Source organism: Bufo bufo, chromosome 2 (genome assembly GCF_905171765.1).
Source record: "Bufo bufo chromosome 2, aBufBuf1.1, whole genome shotgun sequence".
NCBI lineage: Eukaryota > Metazoa > Chordata > Amphibia > Anura > Bufonidae > Bufo > Bufo bufo.
Window position 1 is genome coordinate 312,995,479 of NC_053390.1, and position 23,380 is coordinate 313,018,858.

The 23,380-nt window shown below is 43.0% G+C and overlaps 1 protein-coding gene across 5 annotated transcripts in view; it reads right to left on the reverse strand.

Annotated features, from left to right (window-relative positions):
- The window catches only part of SYK (spleen associated tyrosine kinase), a 186,315-nt gene that overhangs the window by 24,924 nt on the left and 138,011 nt on the right, over nucleotides 1-23,380 (reverse strand). For all 5 annotated transcript variants that reach the window (XM_040416945.1, XM_040416946.1, XM_040416944.1 and 2 more), the window contains one exon: nucleotides 6,525-6,734. In XM_040416945.1, coding sequence (XP_040272879.1) covers nucleotides 6,525-6,734 — 210 coding nt within the window. The remainder of the gene's footprint in view (nucleotides 1-6,524; nucleotides 6,735-23,380) is intronic.

Consider the following 23,380-nt stretch of genomic DNA (forward strand, 5'->3'; position numbering starts at 1 on the left):
GACCGGTTTCGGATCACTGTAGATGTGGATCCTTAGTCATGATGTGCATCAGTAGGAGGTGAAGTCGAGACTAAATAGTGAACCACTGAGAACAGGTGATCACAATCAGGTACAGGACACACCTCCTGATGACATCCTCCACAGAAAAAGTGCATAACAATTACAACATGCCAAAAAAGACATAGAAAGTAAGATAAAATTTACAAAATGCAATAAAAGAGAAATAAAACAAGATATTTTTTATTTCTCTTTTATTGCATTTTGTAAATTTTATCTTACTTTCTATGTCTTTTTTGGCATGTTGTAATTGTTATGCACTTTTTCTGTGGAGGATGTCATCAGGAGGTGTGTCCTGTACCTGATTGTGATCACCTGTTCTCAGTGGTTCACTATTTAGTCTCGACTTCACCTCCTACTGATGCACATCATGACTAAGGATCCACATCTACAGTGATCCGAAACCGGTCGATTTTCTGCATTGCTGTATGTTGGTTTTTATCTGCACGGGATTAAATAAAGCCTCAAGTATTTTTCAGTGAAGCTGGACCGTCTTTCTTTTTATTGGAATCCGTTGTGCGCCTAAGGTTCAGGGCGAGGTCCGGGCTCCTGGCTTCCTGTGGATGAGCGCGACATCTCCTAGTGTTGCTCCAAGAGCAGGAGTGGTTCAAGGAGAATTTAGGACTAAGATTCATTAAGAATGACCAGATTACCACACGCTAATTAAAGAAACATTGCAGCAGTGCCGCACCTGCATATAGTGAAAGTGGAGACATGAACAAAAAGTAAGTGTCCTGAGATTACCAGCTAAGGAATAAACTGACACATGAGGTATTGTTATAGTTATTAGTAAGATGCTGTATATACCTGGAGACTTTACTTAAAAAGCTGGACAAACATCGGACTGTGCTTAAGTGAGCACTTATGAGCACTGCCACTAGATATCTGATATGGTAAAAAACAATAATAGTGTTTTTTCGGACATTATAAAGATATATTTTGCTCAGCAGTAAGACGCAAGGGCCCTGCATAACTGCTGAACTTCGGCCTCCTAAACTCCTTAATGCCTTGATATATATATATTTTTTTTTAATTTGTTTATGATACATATATGTCTGTGATAGATACATTTTTAATCTATTTTTATTCTGTTTATGCTATCATTTAATTTGCTTATGATTTAAAATTCATGTTTTTTGTAAATGGTGGTTATATTTTTTAGAATACATTAAATTGTATTTTATTGCAGAATGTGAAATATAATGTTTTTAATTGACCAGCATGCAGTATAGAGTGTTATGCTAGAGCTGCCAGGTAATTTTTCTGGAATAGTCTCTGTGCGATTGACAGCTGACCCACGGGGTTCTGAGACATAGGTGTGTAACATCCCAGAGTTATGTTACTAAACTCATTCTCCCCGATACAACATGTTAAGTGTATTTGTATTGTCATCTGGTATAAGTTAATATCACATCTTTAATAATGTGCATTTTCTAAGTCTGTTATATGTATTTGCTATACTTTCAATGTACACCAGCAGGTGGCAGCAATGTATTCAACAGGTCTTAGTTCAGTTTAGCTCCCCCTCTATGGGCAGAAGTGGGCTGGCCCATGTCCTGCCTCATGGGGAGGAGAAGGAAGTTTAGTGAGTGTGCCAGCTACCCCTGCTAGGGGAAGGCTGTGCTGGTAGGAGCTCCCAGAAATAAGGATCCTAAGCCAGAATCTGTCTCGGCTGAGACCAAAGATCACCAACCCCAGACTGAGCCCTCAGCCTCAGTGCTGGTAGGAAGCAAGCAGCACCTCCAGTCCTCCAGGAAGAGCCATTCCCTGTGAGCATAACTGTGAGTACTTATCCAGAGACCAGCAGAAGCCCAATTCCTCCTCAGCTAGTCAGGCCCACACCAAGCAGAAGATAGAGCAGAAGACAGATTCCTGCCATATTCTCCAGGCACATAGTATAGAAGCAGAAGAGATATTGATCCCTGCCATACATTGCCAGAAACCTGCTGGGACCTAAAAGACTAATGCTGTATCTCGTATGGATTAAAGCTGCAACCAGTAAAGACAAGTTGAACTTTATTACAAGTCTGGATCTCATTCATTATTACCAAAAACCCTCAATTATTCCTACTAGCAACACTCATTTTATTGCAAGTGAGCCGTACCAAGGTAGGAGACACCATTGACACTACATAGAGACATTATCCCCACTCTGGCATTCCTCACCTGGTACGTGAGTTACAACACCTTAAAGGGCCCTGCAACAGTACCCTGCCCACGCTGCAATTGGCGTCACAAACAAACCATAGACTTATATGCACAAACTCTGACCCACTGCATAATTGGCCACCGTACCACGGTCCTAGTCATTGCATAAGTGGCGTCACGGGAACAGGATCGAGCTGTGTGCCAACAGGATCGAGCTGTGTGCCAACAGGATCCAATTGTGTGCTACAACAGAACCGGATCCAATTGTGTGCCTAACCGTATCAAATTGCATGTTTCACAGTACTGCAAGATCTACAGATTGTGCAAAAACCCTGAAAATTGACTTGATTGCCTTGTTGCTGTGCCAGAAAGCGCTAAAACGTGCGCTCCAGCATTCAAAGGGTTAATTCACCATATTCGTAAAATGGCGCTTCTTCTTCATGCCCAGAAGCGGGAAAAGTCAAGAACACCCTCTCAAGAGCGCGAAATTGCCGAATACGCCCCTCAGAAGCGGGAAAACGTAGTAACGTCTCCTCAAGAGCGCAAAGATGTCGAATACGCCCCCCTAGAAGCGGGAAAACTAAAGACTGCCCACCATGAACCTTCTATTGTTAGCAAAGGGGACAAAGACTCCTCCCTCTGGGCTCCACCCTTATCTCTGGCATTCTGCTTGATCAAGGAGGCAGTAAAGATGGCGCTCCCTCAGCCCAAGTGGAATCAGATGGCTATTGGTGGAGAGCCAGTCTATGAAGAATACCCGGCCGAGATTCAAGTCTCCCAGCTTCTGAAGAAAAGTATTCCCTCTATCTTTGCTACCAGCCCGGAGGTAGTGGATTTTATCTTTTTGTTATTTAATTTCTGTACAATTTACGTATCTTGTATGACATTTTAAAATTTGAGAACTGCATTAGTAGAAATAATAAAGTAATTTGTTTTCAGCAGTCCTCCAGATATTGAGTGCCATATCTTCATTATATACACAAACTCTGACCCACTGCAAAATTGGCCACCGTACCACGGTCCTGCTCATTGCAGGTGCATGCAAAATTGTAGTCGGGGTTAGGCCATGGTCAGGACTGGCAGAGTACATGCAATACAGTAAATGGTCTGAGGGAAGGGAAAGCACCAAAGCATCAGAATGGAAGTAAGGCACAGGCAGGTTAGGCAGCTGTGGGTCAGAATCCAGAAAAGATGCAGTAAGTCGGTACACAGGCAGACAACAGAATATAGCACATCTTTGCAGGGAACTAACAAGCTAGACAACCTATTGTTGAGGCATCCTCCCAGAGAGGAAGGTTCCTTAACCTCTTCAGGACACAGGGCGTACCGATATGCCCTGATGTCCTGGTACTTAAGGATACAGGGCTTACGGGTACGTCCTGTGGATTTCCGATCGCCGCCGCCCGGCGGCCGGTGATTGTAACCCGGTGCCTGCTCAAATCCTTGAGCAGGCACCTCGGCTAAATGCGCGGGGGGGTCCCGTGACCCCCCCATGTCGGCGATCTCCGCAAACCGCAGGTCAATTCAGACCTGCGGTTTGCGGCTTTACCTGCAGTTTGCGGCGGCGTGTGGCGGTGCTATCTGGTCCCCATGCGGCTGTAGGGGGGACCCGATGGCATGGAAGGCAGTGCAATGCCTAAGGAAGGCATCGCACTGCCTTCCGGTGACGAGCCTGTGAGATCCAGCCCCCTGGATCTCACAGGCTGGAAGCTGTAAGAGTAATACACACTGTATTACTCATACAGCCAATGCATTCCAATACAGAAGTATTGGAATGCATCGTAAAGGATTAGACCCCCAAAAGTTCAAGTCCCCAAGTGGGACAAAAAAAAGTGAAAAAAAAGTAAAAAAAATCAAGTTTTCCCCACAAAAAATTAAAAGTTTTAAGTAAAAAAAAACAAAAAATTGGTAAAAAATATGGGGAAAAAAAAGTATACATATTAGGTATCGCCGCGTCCGTATTGACCGGATCTATAAAAATATCACATGACCTAACCCCTCAGATGAATATCGTAAAAAATAAAAAATAAAAACTGTGCTAAATAAACCATTTTTTGTCACCTTACATCACAAAAAGTGTAATAGCAAGCGATCAAAAAGTCATATGCACCCCAAAATAGTGCTAATCAAACCGTCATCTCATCCCACAAAAATTATACCATACCCAAGGTAATCGCCCAAAATCTGAAAACATTATGGCTCTCAGACTATGGAATCACTAAAACATGATTTTTTTTGTTTAAAAAATGATATTATCGTGTAAAACTTACATAAATAAAAAAAAATGTATACATATTAGGTATCTCCGCGTCCATATCGACCGGCTCTATAAAAATATCACATGACCTAACCCCTCAGGTGAATACCGTAAAAAAATAAAAATAAAAACGGTGTAAAAAAAGCAATTTTTTTGTCACCTTACATCACAAAAAGTGTAATAGCAAGCGATCAAAAAGTCACACGCACCCCAAAATAGTGCCAATAAAACCATCATCCCACAAAAATCATACCCTACCCAAGGTAATCGCCCAAAAACTGAAAAAATTATGGCTCCCAGACTATGAAAACACTAAAACATGATTTTTTTTGCTTCAAAAATGAAATCATTGTATAAAACTTACATAAAAAAAAAAAAGTATACATATTAGGTATCGCAGTGTCCGTGACAACCTGGTCTATAAAAATATCACATGATCTTACCTGTCAGATGAATGTTGTAAATAACAAAAAATAAAAACTGTGCCAAAACAGCTATTTCTTGTTACCATGCCTCACAAAAAGTGTAATATAGAGAAACCAAAAATCATATGTACCCTAAACTAGTACCAACAATACTTCCACCCTATCCCGTAGGCTTCAAATGGGACATGGTGTAAAAAAAAACAGTCCAGCAAAATCTGCCTTCCAAAAACCGTATGGCATTCCTTTCCTTCAGCGCCCTGTCGTGTGCCCGTACAGTAGTTTACGACCACATATGGGGTGTTTCTGTAAACTACAGAATCAGGGCCATAAATATTGAGTTTGGTTTGGCTGTTAACCCTTGCTTTGTAACAGGAAAAAAAGTATTAAAATTAAAAATCTGCCAAAAAAGTTAAATTTAGAAATTGTATCTCTATTTTCCATTAATTCTTGTGGAACACCTAAAGGGTTAACAACGATTGTAAAATCAGCTTTGAATACCTTGAGGGGTGTAATTTCTAGAATGGGGTCATTTTTGGGTGGTTTCTGTTATGTAAGCCTCGCAAAGTGACTTCAGACCTGAACTGGTCCCTAAAAATTGGGTTTTTGAAAATTTCTGAAAAATTTCAAGATTTGCTTCTAAACTTCTAAGCCTTGTAACATCCCCAAAAAATAAAATATCATTCCCAAAATGATCCAAACATGAAATAGACATATGGAGAATGTAAAGTATTAACTATTTTTGGAGGTATTAGCATGTATTATAGAAGTAGAGAAATTGAAACTTGGAAATTTGCAATTTTTTACAAATTTTTGGTAAATTTGGTATTTTTTTATAAATAAAAAAGAATTTTTTTTACTTCATTTTACCAGTGTCATGAAGTAAAATATGTGATGAAAAAACAATCTCAGAATGGCCTGGATAAGTCAAAACGTTTTAAAGTTATCAGCACTTAAAGTGACACTGGTCAGATTTGCAAAAAATGGCCAGTTCCTTAAGGTGAAATAAGGCTGTGTCCTGAAGGGGTTAAGTACCCCAGGGTTGCCAGACATTGGCTGGTGAAGATTATGCGCATAGGAGCATGTGGTCTTTCTCGGAGGGAGTGTGTAAACGCCCTATGGGCAGAGGAGGAAAGGCCTTGCAGGCAAGCAGGCGGCAACCTGTGTGGTGGGAGAGAGCAGACCCCTGTGGCTGGGCCTCTGAGGAAGAAAACAGCAGGAGGTGTCTCTAGGCCAGGCAACGTGAGTAGAGCAGCGGCAGACAGAGACTGAAGCAAACAGCTACTTGCAATGGGCAGCGGCAGTGCCATCATACTGCAGCTAAGCATCGATTCAAGTGAATGATAAGAAAAATGGCCTCTTGGTTCACAATTGCAGATTGAGTTACTCTGCTAAGATTGTTGCCATTATTGTTACTTATTCGTAAGGGAGAACTCCTAAACTCCTGTAAGGGAGAACTCCTGTTGCTCATTGCCATTGTTGCTCTCATATCTTGTTTAAGCCAATTTTCCACCGGTTCACCTTCTTCTTACAGATGTTTACTTTACTTGGAATGCTAAAATGCAATATGAGCAGCATATAATACATGAAAAACCATAGCAGATTGTAGTATCATTGTGCAAATCCACAGCTTATCATACCTGTTTTTAGTCAAAAATTTATTCAGGGGTCCAAGTTCTGCCAGCTCCATAATCAACATCCGAAACTCAGCTTCACAAACACCAATCATTCTGACAATGTATGGGTTATCCAATTGTTGCATCACGGTGGCTTCTCTTAGAAGTTCTTCTTGAACAGAAGGATCATTGCTTTCATTTTTAAGAATTTTAACTGCAACTTTTCTTTCAGATCTGTTGATATCAATATAAATGTGTTAAATCAGGGTTCAGAAATTTGTAGATGAGAAATAAACAATCAGCTATACCAGTAGTAAGAAGTCAGAGCAACTGGATGTATTTTTTTCTTGAAATATTTTCGTTAGTCATCTGACTGTCTTTCTCCATTAGATTTCTAGCATTCTACATAGTAACATAGTATACAAGGCCGAAAAAAGATATTTGTTCATCCACTTCGGCCTGTTATCCTGCAAGTTGATCCAGAGGAAGGCAAAAAAAAACTGTGAGGTACACCCACTTAAGGGGGAAAAATTCCATCCCGACTCCAATCAGGCAATCAGAATAACTCCCTGGATCAACGACCCCTCTCTAGTAGCTATAGCCTGTAATATTATTACACTCCAGAAATTTATCCAAGCCCCTCTTGAATTCTTTTATTGTACTCACCATCACCACCTCCTCAGGCAGAGAGTTCCATAGTCTCACTGCTCTTACCATAAAGAATCCTCTTGTTGTTTGAGAAAGCCAGACAGATGACTAATGAAACGTCTTCAAGAAATAATACAAATCCAGTTGCTTTTATTTATTACCCTTGATATACCATGACCTTGATAAATTGGAGCCTTCACAAACATAAATAACCAGCTAATCACATAATATCCTTTCTGTGACAAAGGTTTTCAAATTTAGAGGAGTTTTCTTTTTTTTTTTCTTAAGATGATTATTGTATTTACTTTTTAGCATACTCTAAAAAAAAAAATTTCTTTTTTTTCAGGACATTTACAGTAATTTTGTACAACCAAATTTTTTCATGTTTTAATGTAGTTTGTTCAATGAATAATATTTGCTCTGAAGAAGAATCCTCTAATTCTCCCATGCATAATGATGCCACATATATATGTAGACCATATTTAAGTTTTATACTGATGACCTATCCTCATCAGCATTTGATTGGTGGTGGTTTGACAACTGCAACCCTGCTGATCAACTGTTTGAGAAGGTGGCAGTGCACTGCACTGAGAAGTTAGTTATCTTCCAAAGTTACTATAAGGGACTATGCAACGTTTTGGAGAAAAAACTTGGAAAAAATTGTCAAAAATCTGTTTAGCACTGTTTTTATTTTTTACATCTGAAGAATTGTTTAAGTCTGGAAAAAAACTACTTAGACATTCCCATAGACTTGTATTGAAACTCTATACAAGTCTATGACAGACTGAAATTGCAACATTGCTTCTGTTTAGTCTGTGTTTCTCCATTCCACCCCTCCCACTAGAAGGTTCTAGTTCAGTTAGCAACTGTATATAAGGAGAGCAGTCAGAGTCCCTAGTTGTCTGCAGATAGGAACCAGTATTTAGTAGGAGAAACTCTGCTAGTCTGCTGATAGAGACCTGTTTAGTACAAGGCACTCTGCCACACTGCATGATTTACCAGAAACAGACACTGAGACAGGGATACTCTGCCACTGACCTTAGGCCACCAGCCCTTTGGCCAGGGTACCAATCTTCTGAGATTGAGAGAGGGACAGGTAACTCAGGCCTTTCCTCAGCACAGAACCTTTGTCTGTCAGGGAGGAGACTGGAGAAGTCAGCTCAGTGCCTTGCCTGTATTGTTTTTCACTTAGGCTCCTCCAGTAAAGAAGCACACTGGTTTACTGCAGACCCTGAGTCTCTGGACTTATTTGCCATTGGGGTGCGCAATGCCTTATCATCCTTTCCTGAGAGCAGCAACATGTGATGACATTGTCCAGGGCACCCAGTATAGATTTGGGGCTACCCCAAACACGTTCACTGCAAGAGCTGTGCTTGGTGTCGCAGCTCAGCCTTATTCATTTGAATGGAACTGATTGGCCACTTGACCTCAGTGGCCTAGGCTAAGATGTGAAAAGGCAGCTGCTCTCAACGGACTGCTTCAGCCTCCTAAAACAACTGATTGACAGTGATCCTGGGTGTCAGATCCCCAACGATCAGATGATACCTATATCTTGAGGATCGGTCATGAGTATAAAACCGTTAGAAAACTTCCTCCATTAGCTTAACCTTAAATCCAAACATATATGCATTGATGATTTTTAGTCATGGCAGAACACTTTTTTCTATAGTGTGCAAGCACAGCCACCGCTGCTGGATTGCAGGGTGGTCGTAACCATGGAAATGAGAAGTATATAATGTGATGGAAAAATGAGTCTAGCCAGCAAAGGAAGCAATATGGATAATAACAACACATTAGTAAGTGCCTTGTATTAACTTTCTGTACATAATAAATGCAAGTTGCTGAAGTGAGACAACCCCTTTTAACATTTAAACTCTTGTTGATTATTTTAACTATCCAATAACAAGTTCAAGTTTTTAATATATGAGTGCAGGAGAGGAAAATATTTTCTCCTTGGAAATATTGTGGTGTGGCACTGTATCTGGCAACTTGGTGTGACACTGCAGCTGGCACGAAGGTACTGCATCTGTACCATATTGCCCAATATTACCCATGGTAAATATATAGGGGAACATTTATCACATCAGCTACAGTTTTGTGGCTTAAAAAAAGTCGCAAGTCATGGCGATTGCTCAGTTTTGTGATATATTATATTGGTATATTATTAAGGTGCACAATTTAAAAAAAAATTTGCACAGGTACACAAAGCAAAGACAGACTTAAAACTGACACAAAAACAACTGCAAATAGTAAATGTCCCCCATGGTGTAAAAACCCCAGCTAACTCCTATGTCCCTTGAATGGAGCAGAATAGCACATGCACCGTGAAGTGAGGTGGACTATCCTTATGTCCAGTACTGTACAGAGGAAGCAAAGAACAGTACCCATCAGTTCACTGAGCATGTGCCTTTCTGCTTTATTCCCGGTGAATACACAGTGAGGTGTAAAGTATTGTCCTCTACTTCATCTAGCTGTGAATGAAGCCAAGAATAGGCTGATTAAGCTACATTAAGCCAATAAGTGTTGGGGATTCATTGACACCCTCCTTCTACTCTTGGGCCATTACATATTACAGGGGATATATTTAGATTTTATTTGGTTATTGCTGCTATCACCCTGCCATTGGTGTTTTGTTTATTGGTTCATAATAAATAATTTGCTAAGTTAATGCCTGATGGTTTGTTAATTTAATTACCGATTTGTTAATTTAATGCCACCCTGCTGTACTCTGGGAGCATAAGAGGTAACTGGAGATAACATAGCAGGGCCAGGTCAATGTCAATCAAGTCTGGAGGGAATGTTTAGGGACTAGACTGCCTGATGCTTCCTGATAGCAGCAATGCCCTGGTGACTTCTAACTGGTAATTTGCATACTGCATGCACTATTTAAAGGGATATTCCAGGACTTTAATATTGATGACCTATTCTCAGGAAAGGCCATCAATATCTGATTGGTCTGACAACCCACGCCTCTGCTCTTTCTTAGTTACCGTCTCCTTGCCAATGGATATTACTGTGTAGTTCCAGAGCAGGCATCCAGAACCGGAACTACTTTGAAACAACTGATCAGAGTGGGTGCTGGGTGTTGAAAAGACTCGACAAGTTCCCTTTAAAGAATTATAATTAATGCTGAGCAAATCAAACCATCCAAAGTGGAATTTGATCCGAAGATTCGGAAATTTCGATTCACTGCAAAGCCGAATTTACTCACACTTCGTAGTAACGAATCACATTTTTTCTAAAATGGCTGCTGCACGTGTTACAAAGTGAAAGTAAGGAGCCCAGGAATGCAATATGACCCATGATGCCGTGCAGCTAGCCAATCAGCAGATAGCCATCCCCTGTGATATCACAGCCCTATAAAAAGCCTCATCCCGCACAGTCTCCGCCATTTCACTGTGAGCTAAGCTTAGGAAGAGACGTGACAAGCGCTTATGCACTAGAGACAGTGTTGTAAAAAGCTTTTAATTGTAGAATATTGGATAGGGACAGTGCAGCGACAGTGTAGGGAGATTGTAGTGAGAGTCTTTAGACACTGTAGGGAGAGCATAGGGAGACTGCAGGGACAGTGCAGGTTGAGTGTAAACGCTGTATGCATCTTTTTCACCTGCTGCCACAATCCAAGTTAAACTGTTAGTTTATAAATGGAATTACTGAGTGTCAGTATTAAAGTGCGATCTAATATATCGCTATGTGCATCTTATACCACAATTCCAGTTAATCTCTTATTTTATATATAGAACTACAGTGCCTCAATATTAAAGGGCACTCTAATATATCACCGCATGCATCTTTTTTAACTGCTGATGCAATCTCTGTTAATCTATTATTTTATATATAGAATTACTTTGCCTCAGTATTAAAGGGCGGTCTAATATATATCGCCACATGCATCTTATTCAACTGCTGACACTATCCCAGTTAGTCCTTTAGATGATATATGGAATTACTGTGCTGCAGTATTAAAGGGCAGTCTAATATATTGCTGTTGGCATCTTGTTGAACTACTAACTAGGGTTGAGCGAATCCAAACTGTAAAGTTCGGGTTTGTACCGAACTTTAGGATTTTTGGACCCCGGACCCGAACCCGAACATTTTAGTAAAAGTTCGGGTTCGGTGTTCGGCGCTTTCTTGGCGCTTTTTGAAAGGCTTCAGAGCAGCCAATCAACAAGCGTTTAACTGTCTGACCTTAGAAGCCATCACAGCCATGCCAACTAATCTTTAATTGCGGCCTAGTCTGGATAAGGGCGTGTGAGATACACCATTTATATACTGGGGTTATATTCTTCTATTAATAAAACACCCTTTTTGGGCAAAATACTAAATTTTTCTGGCTTTGCTCCATCAGCACGTGTGAAATTCAAGGGTTATATACTGCTTTCATATTCAGTTATTAAACAAGCACTCGTATGGGAAAAAAAAGTTTATTTTGCAGCCTTTGCTGCATATGTCATTGTGAGATACAGTATTTACATAGTGTGGTTCTATTCACTTATTTGAAATACAGCCATTTTGGGCACAAATCTTTAATTGCAGCCTAGTCTGGATAAGGGTGTGTAAGATACACCCTTTATATACTGGGGTTATATTCTTCTATTAATAAAACACCCTTTTTTGGGCAAAATACTAAATTTTTCTGGCATTGCAGCATCAAGACGTTTGAAATTCCAGGGTTATATACTGCTGTCATATTCAGTTATTAAACAAACACCCATTTTGGGCACATATCTTTAATTGCGGACTAGTCTGGATAAGGGCGTGTGAGATACAGCCTTTACATAGTGTGGTTCTATTCAGTTATTTGAAATACAGCCATTTTGGACACAAATCTTTAATTGCGGCCTAGTGTGGGTCAGGGCGTGTGAGATACACCCTTTATATACTGGGGTTATATTCTTCTATTAATAAAACACCCTTTTTTGGGCAAAATACACCATTTTTCTGGCCTTGCACCATCAGCACATGTGAAATTCAAGGGTCAATACTGCTGTCATATTCAGTTATTAAAAAAGCACTCGTTTGGGGAAAAAAGAGTTTATTTTGCTGCCTTTGCTGCATGTCATTGTGAGATACAGCCTTTACATAGTGTGGTTCTATTCAGTTATTAAATAAACACCCATTTTGGGCACAAATCTTTGCGGCCTAGTCTGGATCAGGGCGTGTGAGATACACCCTTTACATACTGTTGTTCTATTCTGCTATTAATTAAACACCCATTTAGGGCAAGATCCTAAATTTGAGAAATATGAGGAGAGCGTAAAATAAGGGTCGTGGCCCAGGTCGTGGTGCTGCTGGTGGAGCTCCTGTTGCAGGGAGAAGACGTGGTCGATCTGTGCCAGCTACACGCACAAGTGAAACCACTTCCTCAGGTGCGAGTAGGCGACAGAACCTGCAGCGGTATTTGGTCGGGCCTAATGCGGCTCTACGAATTGTGAGGCCTGAACAAGTACAGGCGAAAGTAGATTGGGTTGCTGACAGTGGCTCCAGTTCCTTCACATTGTCTCCCACCCAGTCTCCTGCTGAAAGATCAGAGTTGGCACCTGCAGCCGATGTCCAGTCTTTCACCTCACCCCCTTGCAAATCAGCCAAGCGGTCAGAGCCCCAAGTCATGCAGCAGTCTCTTCTGCTTTTTGATGGCTCTGCTAGCAGGGTTTCCCAGGGCCATCCACCTAACCCTGCCCCAGAAGTGGAAGAGATTGAGTGCACCGATGCCCAACCACTTATGTTTCAAGATGGGTACATGGGAGGACCATCGCAGCACGTCTGGGATGATGACGAAACACAGGTGCCAACTGCTGGGGCTTTCGAAAGTGTGCAGACCGACAAGGAGGGCAGGGGTGAAGACTGGGTGGAAGATGATGTGGAGAACGATGAGGTCCTCAACCCCACATGGAATCAAGGTCATGCGAGTGACCTATGTAGTTCGAAGGAAGAGGCGGTGGTCGCACAGAGCCACCAGCACAGCAGAAGAAGGAGCAGGGTGCAAAAGCGGAGCGGCCGTCCCCTAGACAGTACGCCTGCTACTGCCCACCGCAGCAAGGGACCGAGCACACCAAAACCACCTCCAAGGCGTTCCCTGGCGTGGCAGTTCTTCAGACAATGTGCTGACGACAAGACACGAGTGGTTTGCACGCTGTGCAATCAGAGCCTGAAGCGAGGCATAAACGCTCTCAACCTGAGCACAACCTGCATGACCAGGCATTTAAGTGCAACGCACGAGCTGCAGTGAAGTAGACACCTCAAAAAACCAAGAAAGGTCTCTGGCTCCACCTGCTTCCTCTTCTGCTGCAGTCTCGGCCTCTTCATCCACCTCTGGAGTGACAGTGCCACCTGGCACCTCGCAAACAGAGGATCTGCCAGCAACATCACCACCTGGGTCACCAAGCATCTGCACAATGTCCCACGGAAGCGTTCAGCTCTCCATCTCCCAAACACTGTCGAGGAAGAGGAAGTACCCCCCTACCCACCCGTGATCACTAGCCCTGAATGCCAGCATTTCTAAATTACTGGCCTTTGAAATGCTGTCATTCCGTCTGGTGGAGACTGAGAGTTTTAAAGGCCTTATGGCGGTGGCTGTCCCACAGTATGTCGTGCCCAGCAGCCACCACTTTTCCAGGTGAGCCATCCTTTCCCTGCACAACCAAGTGGGGGACAAAATCAGGTGTGCACTGCGCAACGCCATCTGTGGCAAGGTGCACCTCACTACGGATACGTGTACCAATAACCACGGTCAGGGACGTTATATCTCCCTAACAGCACACTGGGTAAAAGCAGTGGCGGCTGGGCCTGAGGCGGATAGCAGTATGGCGCATGTCCTTCCACCACCGAGGATTGCAGGGCGCTTCAGTTTGCCTCCTGTTGCTTCCTTCTCCTACTCTGCTTCCTCATCCTCTACCGGCTCCTCATCTGGTCAGCGTAACACCTTCACCACCAACTTCAGCACAGCCAGGGGTAAACGACAGCAGGCAGTTTTAAAACGTATCTGTTTGGGGGACAAACCCCACACCGTGCAGGAGCTGTGGACGGGCCTTGAACAACAGACCGATGAGTGGTTGGTGCCAGTGAGCCTCAAGCCTGGCCTGGTGGTATGCGATAATGGCCAAAATATCGTAGCAGCTCTGGGACTAGCCGATTTGACGCACATCCCTTGCCTGGTGCATGTGCTGAATTTGGTGGTGCAAAGATTCCTTAAAAATTACCCTGATATGTCAGAGCTGCTGCATAAAGTGAGGGCCGTCTGTGCACGCTTTCGGCGTTCTCACCCTGCTGCTGCTCGCCTGTCAGCGCTGCAGCGTAACTTCGGACTTCCCGCTCACCGCATCATAAGCAACGTGCCCACAAGGTGGAACTCCACCTTGCACATGCTGGCTAGACTGTGCGAGCAGCAGCAGGCGATAGTTGAGTTTTAGCTGCAGCACGCACAGGTGAGTCGCTCTGCGGAACAGCACCACTTCACCACCAATGACTGGGCCTCCATGCGAGACCTGTATTCCTTGTTGCATTATTTCGAGTACTCCACCAACATGGCCAGTGCCGATAACACCGTTCTCAGCGTAACTATCCCACTTCTATGCCTCCTTGAAAAAACGCTGCTGGCGATGATGAAAGAGGATGTGGCACAGGAGGAGGAGTAGGAAGAGGGATCATTTCGTAGGGTTTCCGGCCAGTCATTCACAAGTGGCTCCAAAGGTGGGTTCCTGCACACACAAACGCCAGGTACACTATTGTCCAGCCACAGTTCTGGAGGATGATGAGGAGATGGAGGAGGAGGAACCATGTTCACAGCAGGGTGGCACCCAGACCAGCTTATGGCCATCATTGGTGCGTGGATGGGGGGATATAGAGGACACAGACGATTCACCTCCCACAGAGGACAGCTTTTCATTGCCTCTGGGCAGCCTGGCACACATGAGTGATTACATGCTGCAGAGTCTCCGCAACGACCGCCGAGTTGCCCACATTCTAACTTGTGCTGATTACTGGGTGGCCACGCTGCTGGATCCCCATTACAAGGACAACGTACTGTCCTTAATTCCCTCACTTGAGTGTGATCGTAAGATGTGCGAGTACAAGCGCACGCTGGTAGACGCGCTGCTGGTGGCATTCCCACCTGACAGCAGGGGCACAGTGGAAGCACAAGGCGAAGGCAGAGGAAGAGGTCGCCAAAGCAGCTGGGGCACCGCTAGCACCTCAGAAAGCAGGGTTAGCATGGCCGAAATGTGGAAAAGCTTTGTCAGCACGCCACAACAAGCAGCACCACCAGCTGATATGGAAAGTCTTAGCAGCAGGCAGCATTTCACCAACATGGTGGAGCAGTATGTGTGCACATGCCTACATGTACTGAATGACGGGTCTGCCCCCTTCAACTTCTGGGTCTCCAAATTTGGCACATGACCTGAGCTTGCCCTTTATGCCTTGGAGGTGCTGGCCTGCCCTGCAGCCAGTGTATTATCTGAATATGTGTTTAGCACGGCAGATGGCGTCATCACAGACAAGCGCAGCCGCCTGTCCACAGCCAATGTGGACAAGCTGACGTTCATTAAAATGAACCAGGCATGGATCCTACAGGACTTGTCCGTACATTGTGCAGAATAGACATGTATACCGGCCTTAACCAGCCATTGTTATACTGCAGCGCAATTGCTCATTCTTGTATTTTGGATATTTCTTACTCTTATGTACCCTAATTTAAAAAAAAAAAAATGTTAACCAAAAAACAGTGTTGGCTACCTCTTCCTCCTCCACCGCCGCTTCCATCTACACCGCTACGTCCACCGCCTCCCCAAACTCCTACTCCATATTGAACTCCACCTCATAAATCTTTTTTTTTTGTACGTATTTTATTTTATTTTATATCATTTTACTAATTTGTCAGTAAAATATTCGGATGAAATTCACCAATTTTTGGGTGTGATTTACCACTGCTATACCTAGTAGACAGGAAAAAAAAATTGTCTGTTACATTTTCAATTGAAATTCACAAATTTTTGGGTGTAATATACCCCTCCTCTACCTAGTTGATAGTTTAATAAATTTCAATAATTTTTCTTTTCCCTTTTTGGGGTGACAATAAACAATTTTTTTCTGTCATAGACCACTGCTCTACCAAGTAGACAGGTTAGTAAATTACTGTAATTTTTCTGTTACATTCTTGGGTTGAGATTTTACTATTTTGGACGTGAATAAATCCCTGCTCTGCATAGGTGACAGGGAATAAAATTTCAAAAATTCTTCTTTAATTGATGCGCGCCACCTCCTTTCATTCAATGCTTAAACTTTAACAAGTTGTCCAACAATTGCGCTTCAATAACCTTTCCCACATTTGCGCTACAGTAATTTGTCCCACATTTGCGCTTCAGTAATCTGTCTCACATTTGCGACTCAATAACTTTTCCCATATTTTCGCTCGATCCCCCAAAAAAATTCATCCATTTATCTCCCTTGGATGTGGTCTCTCTTTCTCACGCTCCCTCTGCAGCATGGAACCCTGATTCGCCGATAACCGTGATCAACATGGTAGGCTCAGAAAAGAACATCGAAAGTTGATAGAGAAGATATCCAAATAGATGGTGGATGTCACTGGGGCACCTCTGCATAGGTGACAGGAACATACATTTTAAAAAATCGTCTGTTACATTGTCAGGTGACATTTTAGAAATTTTGACGGAAAGAAACCCCTGCTCTACCTATTTGACAGGGAATAATATGTACTAAATTCTTCATTAACCGCCTCCGGACCGCCTAACGCAGGATCGCGTTCCGGAGGCGACAGATCCAGGCAGAGTCGCGCATCTATGCGTCATCTCGCGAGACGCAAAATTTCACAGGATCGGAAGGTAAGCGAGTGGATCTACAGCCTGCCAGCGGCGATCGTTCGCTGGCAGGCTGTAGATGTGATTTTTTTAACCCCTAACAGGTATATTAGATATGTTTTTTACGGATCCACGGATACATGTTTCGGATCCGCAAAACACATACGGACGTCTGAATGGAGCCTTACAGGGGGGTGATCAATGACAGGGGGGTGATCACCCCATATAGACTCCCTGATCACCCCCCTGTCATTGATCACCCCCCTTTCATTGATCTCTCCCCTGTAAGGCTCTATTCAGACGTCCGTATGTTTTTTACGGATCCACGGATACATGGATCGGATCCGCAAAACACATACGGACGTCTGAATGGAGCCTTACAGGGGGGTGATCAATGACAGGGGGGTGATCAATGACAGGAGGGTGATCAGGGAGTCTATATGGGGTGATCACCCCCCTGTAAGGCTCCATTCAGACGTCTGTATGTGTTTTGCGGATCCGATCCATGTATCCGTGGATACGTAAAAAACATACGGACGTCTGAATGGAGCCTTACAGGGGGGTGATCAATGACAGGGGGGTGATCAATGTCAGGGGGGTGATCAGGGAGTCTATATGGGGTGATCACCCCCCTGTCATTGATCACCCCCTTGTAAGGCTCCATTCAGACATTTTTTTGGGCCAAGTTAGCGGAAATTATTATTTTTTTTATTTTTTATTTTTTATTACAAAGTCTCATATTCCACTAACTTGTGTCAAAAAATAAAATCTCACATGAACTCACCATACCCCTCACGGAATCCAAATGCGTAAAAATTTTTAGACATTTATATTCCAGACTTCTTCTCACGCTTTAGGGCCCCTAAAATGCCAGGGCAGTATAAATACCCCACATGTGACCCCATTTCGGAAAGAAGACACCGCAAGGTATTCCGTGAGGGGCATATTGAGTCCATGAAAGATTTAAATTTTTGTCCCAAAATTTTTTTTTTCTATGGGAAAAGTTGTCTTTTGCCGAGATATTTCTCTCACCCAGCATGGGTATATGTAAAAAGACACCCCAAAACACATTGCCTACTTCTTCTGAGTACGGTGATACCAGATGTGTGACACTTTTTTGCAGCCTAGGTTGGAAAATGGGCCCACATTCCAAAGAACACCTTTCGGATTTCACAGGGCATTTTTTACAGATTTTGATTTCAAACTACTTCTCACGCATTAGGGCCCCTAAAATGCCAGGGTAGTATAACTACCCCACAAGTGACCCCATTTTGGAAAGAAGACACCCCAAGGTATTCCGTGAGGGGCATGGCGAGTTCCTAGAATTTTTTATTTTTTGTCACAAGTTAGCGGAAAATTATGATTTAAAACTTCCATAAACCCACTATGCCCTTCACGAAATACCTTGGGGTATTCCACTAACTTGTGTCAAAAAATAAAATCTCACATGAACTCACCATACCCCTCACGGAATCCAAATGCGTAAAATTTTTTAGACATTTATATTCCAGACTTCTTCTCACGCTTTAGGGCCCCTAAAATGCCAGGGCAGTATAAATACCCCACATGTGACCCCATTTCGGAAAGAAGACACCGCAAGGTATTCCGTGAGGGGCATATTGAGTCCATGAAAGATTTAAATTTTTGTCCCAAAAACTTTTTTTTCTATGAACTCGCCATGCCCCTCATTGAATACCTTGGGGTGTCTTCTTTCCAAAATGGGGTCATATGTGGTGTATTTATACTGCCCTGGCATTTTAGGGGCCCTAAAGCGTGCGAAGAAGTCTGAGATCCAAATGTCTAAAAATGCCCTCATAAAAGGAATTTGGGCCCCTTTGCGCATCTAGGCTGCAAAAAAAGTGTCACACATGTGGTATCTCCGTACTCAGGAGAAGTTGGGCAATGTGTTTTGGGGTGTCATTTTACATATACCCATGCTGGGTGAGATAAATATCTTGGTCAAATGCCAACTTTGTTTAAAAAAATGGGAAAAGTTGTCTTTTGCCGAGATATTTCTCTCACCCAGCATGGGTATATGTAAAAAGACACCCCAAAACACATTGCCTACTTCTTCTGAGTACGGTGATACCAGATGTGTGACACTTTTTTGCAGCCTAGGTTGGAAAATGGGCCCACATTCCAAAGAACACCTTTCGGATTTCACAGGGCATTTTTTACAGATTTTGATTTCAAACTACTTCTCACGCATTAGGGCCCCTAAAATGCCAGGGTAGTATAACTACCCCACAAGTGACCCCATTTTGGAAAGAAGACACCCCAAGGTATTCCGTGAGGGGCATGGCGAGTTCCTAGAATTTTTTATTTTTTGTCACAAGTTAGCGGAAAATTATGATTTAAAACTTCCATGAACCCACTATGCCCTTCACGAAATACCTTGGGGTGTCTTCTTTCCAAAATGGGGTCACTTGTGGGGTAGTTATACTGCCCTGGCAATTTAGGGGCCCTAATGTGTGGGAAGTAGTTTGAAATCAAAATCTGTAAAAAATGACCTGTGAAATCCGAAAGGTGCTCTTTGGAATGTGGGCCCCTTTGCCCACCTAGGCTGCAAAAAAGTGTCACACATCTGGTATCGCCGTACTCAGGAGAAGTTGGGCAATGTGTTTTGGGGTGTCATTTTACATATACCCATGCTGGGTGAGATAAATATCTCGGCAAAAGACAACTTTTCCCATTTTTTTATACAAAGTTGGCATTTGACCGAGATATTTATCTCACCCAGCATGGGTATATGTAAAATGACACCCCAAAACACATTGCCCAACTTCTCCTGAGTACGGCAATACCAGATGTGTGACACTTTTTTGCAGCCTAGGTGGGCAAAGGGGCCCACATTCCAAAGAGCACCTTTCGGATTTCACAGGTCATTTTTTACACATTTTGATTTCAAACTACTTCCCACACATTAGGGCCCCTAAATTGCCAGGGCAGTATAACTACCCCACAAGTGACCCCATTTTGGAAAGAAGACACCCCAAAGTATTTCGTGATGGGCATAGTGAGTTCATGGAAGTTTTTATTTTTTGTCACAAGTTAGTGGAATATGAGACTTTGTAAGAAAAAAAATAAAAAATCATCATTTTCCGCTAACTTGTGACAAAAAATAAAAAGTTCTATGAACTCACTATGCCCATCAGCGAAATGGGGTCATTTGTGGGGTTTTTCTACTGTCTGGGCATTGTAGAACCTCAGGAAACATGACAGGTGCTCAGAAAGTCAGAGCTGCTTCAAAAAGCGGAAATTCACATTTTTGTACCATAGTTTGTAAACGCTATAGCTTTTACCCAAACCATTTTTTTTTACCCAAACATTTTTTTTTTATCAAAGGCATGTAGAACAATAAATTTAGAGAAAAATTCATATATGGATGTCGTTTTTTAAAAAAAAAATTACAACTGAAAGTGAAAAATTTCATTGTTTTGCAAAAAAATCAGTAAATTTCGATTAATAACAAAAAAAGTAAAAATTTCAGCAGCAATGAAATACCACCAAATGAAAACTCTATTAGTGAGAAGAAAAGGAGGTAAAATTCATTTGGGTGGTAAGTTGCATGACCGAGTAATAAACGGTGAAAGTAGTGTAGTGCAGAAGTGTAAAAAGTGGCCTGGTCATTAAGGGTGTTTAAGCTAGGGGGGCTGAGGTGGTTAATTAATGCGCGCCATCTCCTTTCATTCAATGCTTAAACTTTAACAAGTTGTACCACATTTGCGTTTTACAAATTTGTCCCACAATTGCGTTTTACTAATTTGTCCCACAATTGCACTTCAATAATTTGTCCCACATTTGCGCTTTAACAGCTTTTCCCCCATTTTCTCTCAATCAAAAATCTTTTTTATCCATTTATCTTCCTTGGATGTGGTCTATCTTTCTCACGCTCCTTCGCCGATAACCGTGATCAACATGGTAGGCTCAGAAAAGAACATCGAAAGTTGATAGAGAAGATATCCAAATGGATGGTGGACGTCACAGGGACGTGCGATCAGGCAGAAGTTATCTAGAGTCAACAAAGCGGCAGCAGAGCCTTTCCTGGCTAACGTTTCCAAATCCAAAATACCACAGTGACATTCACTATAAATTTTTATTAATCATTCTAATAACAGGGCATCTTAAGAGTCCTGTATTGTTATTTATCGTCACTACCTCCCCGAGTCGGGAGTGGATAATTGCCGCGTGCCCCCTAATTTCCTCAAAATTCTTCAGTTTTAATAGCTTCTCCCACATTTCCGCTTCATCCCATTGCAGGCATTGACCTTTTTTGGATGAGGTCTCCCTTTCTCACGCTCCCTCTCCGGGGTGGAACCCTGATTCGCCGATAACCGCGATCACCATGGTAGGCGCAGAAAAGAACATTGAAAGTTGATAGAGCAGATATCCAATTGGATCGCGAACATCACGGGGATGTGCGACATCGTGGGGCAGTATGTTTGCACACTCCGACACGAACTGACTGATGGTTCTGCCCCCTGCAACTTCTGGGTCTCCAAATTGGGCACATGGCCTGAGCTTGCCCTTTACGCCTTGGAGGTGCTGGCCTGCCCTGCAGCCATTGTATTGTCTGAATGTGTGTTTAGCATGACTGGAGGAGGGGGTTATTACATGTTTTATTTCCCAATATTTTGGGGTGTACCCTAATTTAAAAAAATATAAATAAATTGAAAACCAAAAAACTGTGTAGGCTACCTCCTCCTCCTCCACCGCCGCTTCCACCTTCACCGCCACATCCACCGCCTCCTCAACCTCCTACTCCATATGGACCTCATCCTCCTAGATCACGATTATAATTTTTTTTTTTTACGTATTTTATGTTCTTTAAAGTCATTTCCCTATCCACTTTTGTTTGCAGAGCACTTGCCAAGCTCTTAAACACATTCTGCTGGCATTTGCAGCCCTCTAGCCCTTTCCATTACATTTTTACAGCCATTTTTGTGCTCAAAAGTTCGGGTCCCCATTGACTTCAATGGGGTTCGGGGTTAAGTTCGGGTCAAGTTCGGGTGCCGAACTCAAACTTTTTTGTGAAGTTCGGCCGAACTCGTCGAACCCGAACATCCAGGTGTTCGCTCAACTCTACTACTAACACATTTGGAGTTAATCTTTTATTTTATATATAGAAAGGGCGCTCTATTATATTGCCGTGTGTATCTTGTTCAACTGCTGACACAATCCCAGTTAAAGGGGTTATCCCATCATAATGATCACTGTTAAATCAGTTAATGATTTGACAGTGATCATTTTTGTAAATATACTTGATTAACAAATTCCCACCGTTTAGGATAAAATTCATTCCCACTTACCTTATTGTTGTGACTCGGTCTCCCCTGGTTACGGCCACCGCTCTTCTCCAGAATCCCGATGGTCGTGCTTGCTCAGAAGACTCTTTCTTTTCTCCCGGCCGGGCTGCTCGCTGTCCTGCGCGACGGTGACTTCTTCCTGGCCAGAATAGTACAGAGCTGCGAACACGCACGCCGGCTCTTTACTATACTGGCCAGAAATAAGTCACATGGCGCATGCGCGGCAGCGTGCGCGTTCAGTCCAGCGCGCGGCACGGCCAGGAGAAGACTTCAATCAAGATGAAGCACGCCCCCACCCAGAATCCAGGAAGTGAACGGCGCGATGGCAGCAGGTAAGTATGAAAAGGCGAAGTGGGATAACCCCTTTAATCTTTTAGTTGATATATATTATCGCAGTATTAAAGGGTAGTCTAATATATCTCAGCGTGCATCTTGTTCGACTGCTGCGACATTCATAGTTAATCTGTTAAATTACTGGTACAGTTACTGTACACTTTGGCCAACAGACAGTTGCCTGGGCCCTCCAAAGGAACCACTGCATCTCCCACTGGCCTGCACCCCCTCTCCAGCAGTCAGGGCTCATCAACGTCAGCAGAAGGAAGCCGCCATTTCTTCCCATGGACTTCAATGTCATCTATTGCTCCTGATGCTCCTCCTTCTTCTCTTGTTTCGACCGCAATTGATCATCGAGGTGTTTGCAAAAAGGCAACAGTATGCGTGCACTCATCCAACGGTGCAGAAGCTAAACGTGCAGCTGGCCAAGTTAGTAGTACTACAGTCCCTCCCTTTCCATGTAGTCGACTATGGAAGTAGTATGTAGTAGAATATTGAAAACATTATTTTTTTATGCACCCCTTAGAGGGGCCAGGTCTCAATGATGACCATCCTCATCTTTTGCTGGCTTTACATTTTCCAAATCATCCTTTGCGGTCTTTGTGTCTTAGAAAAGTAAGCATGATGCAGAGAGAGGAGGAGATTGATATTCCTGATGACATATCGGTATTAGATGATGAGGAAAAACATGGAAAAGCAGATGGCAGAAGAAGGGATCTTCGACCTGTAGGGCAGGAGAGTGGTTGGGGTTGGAGAAGTGGGTTCACAACTAGGGGGTGGG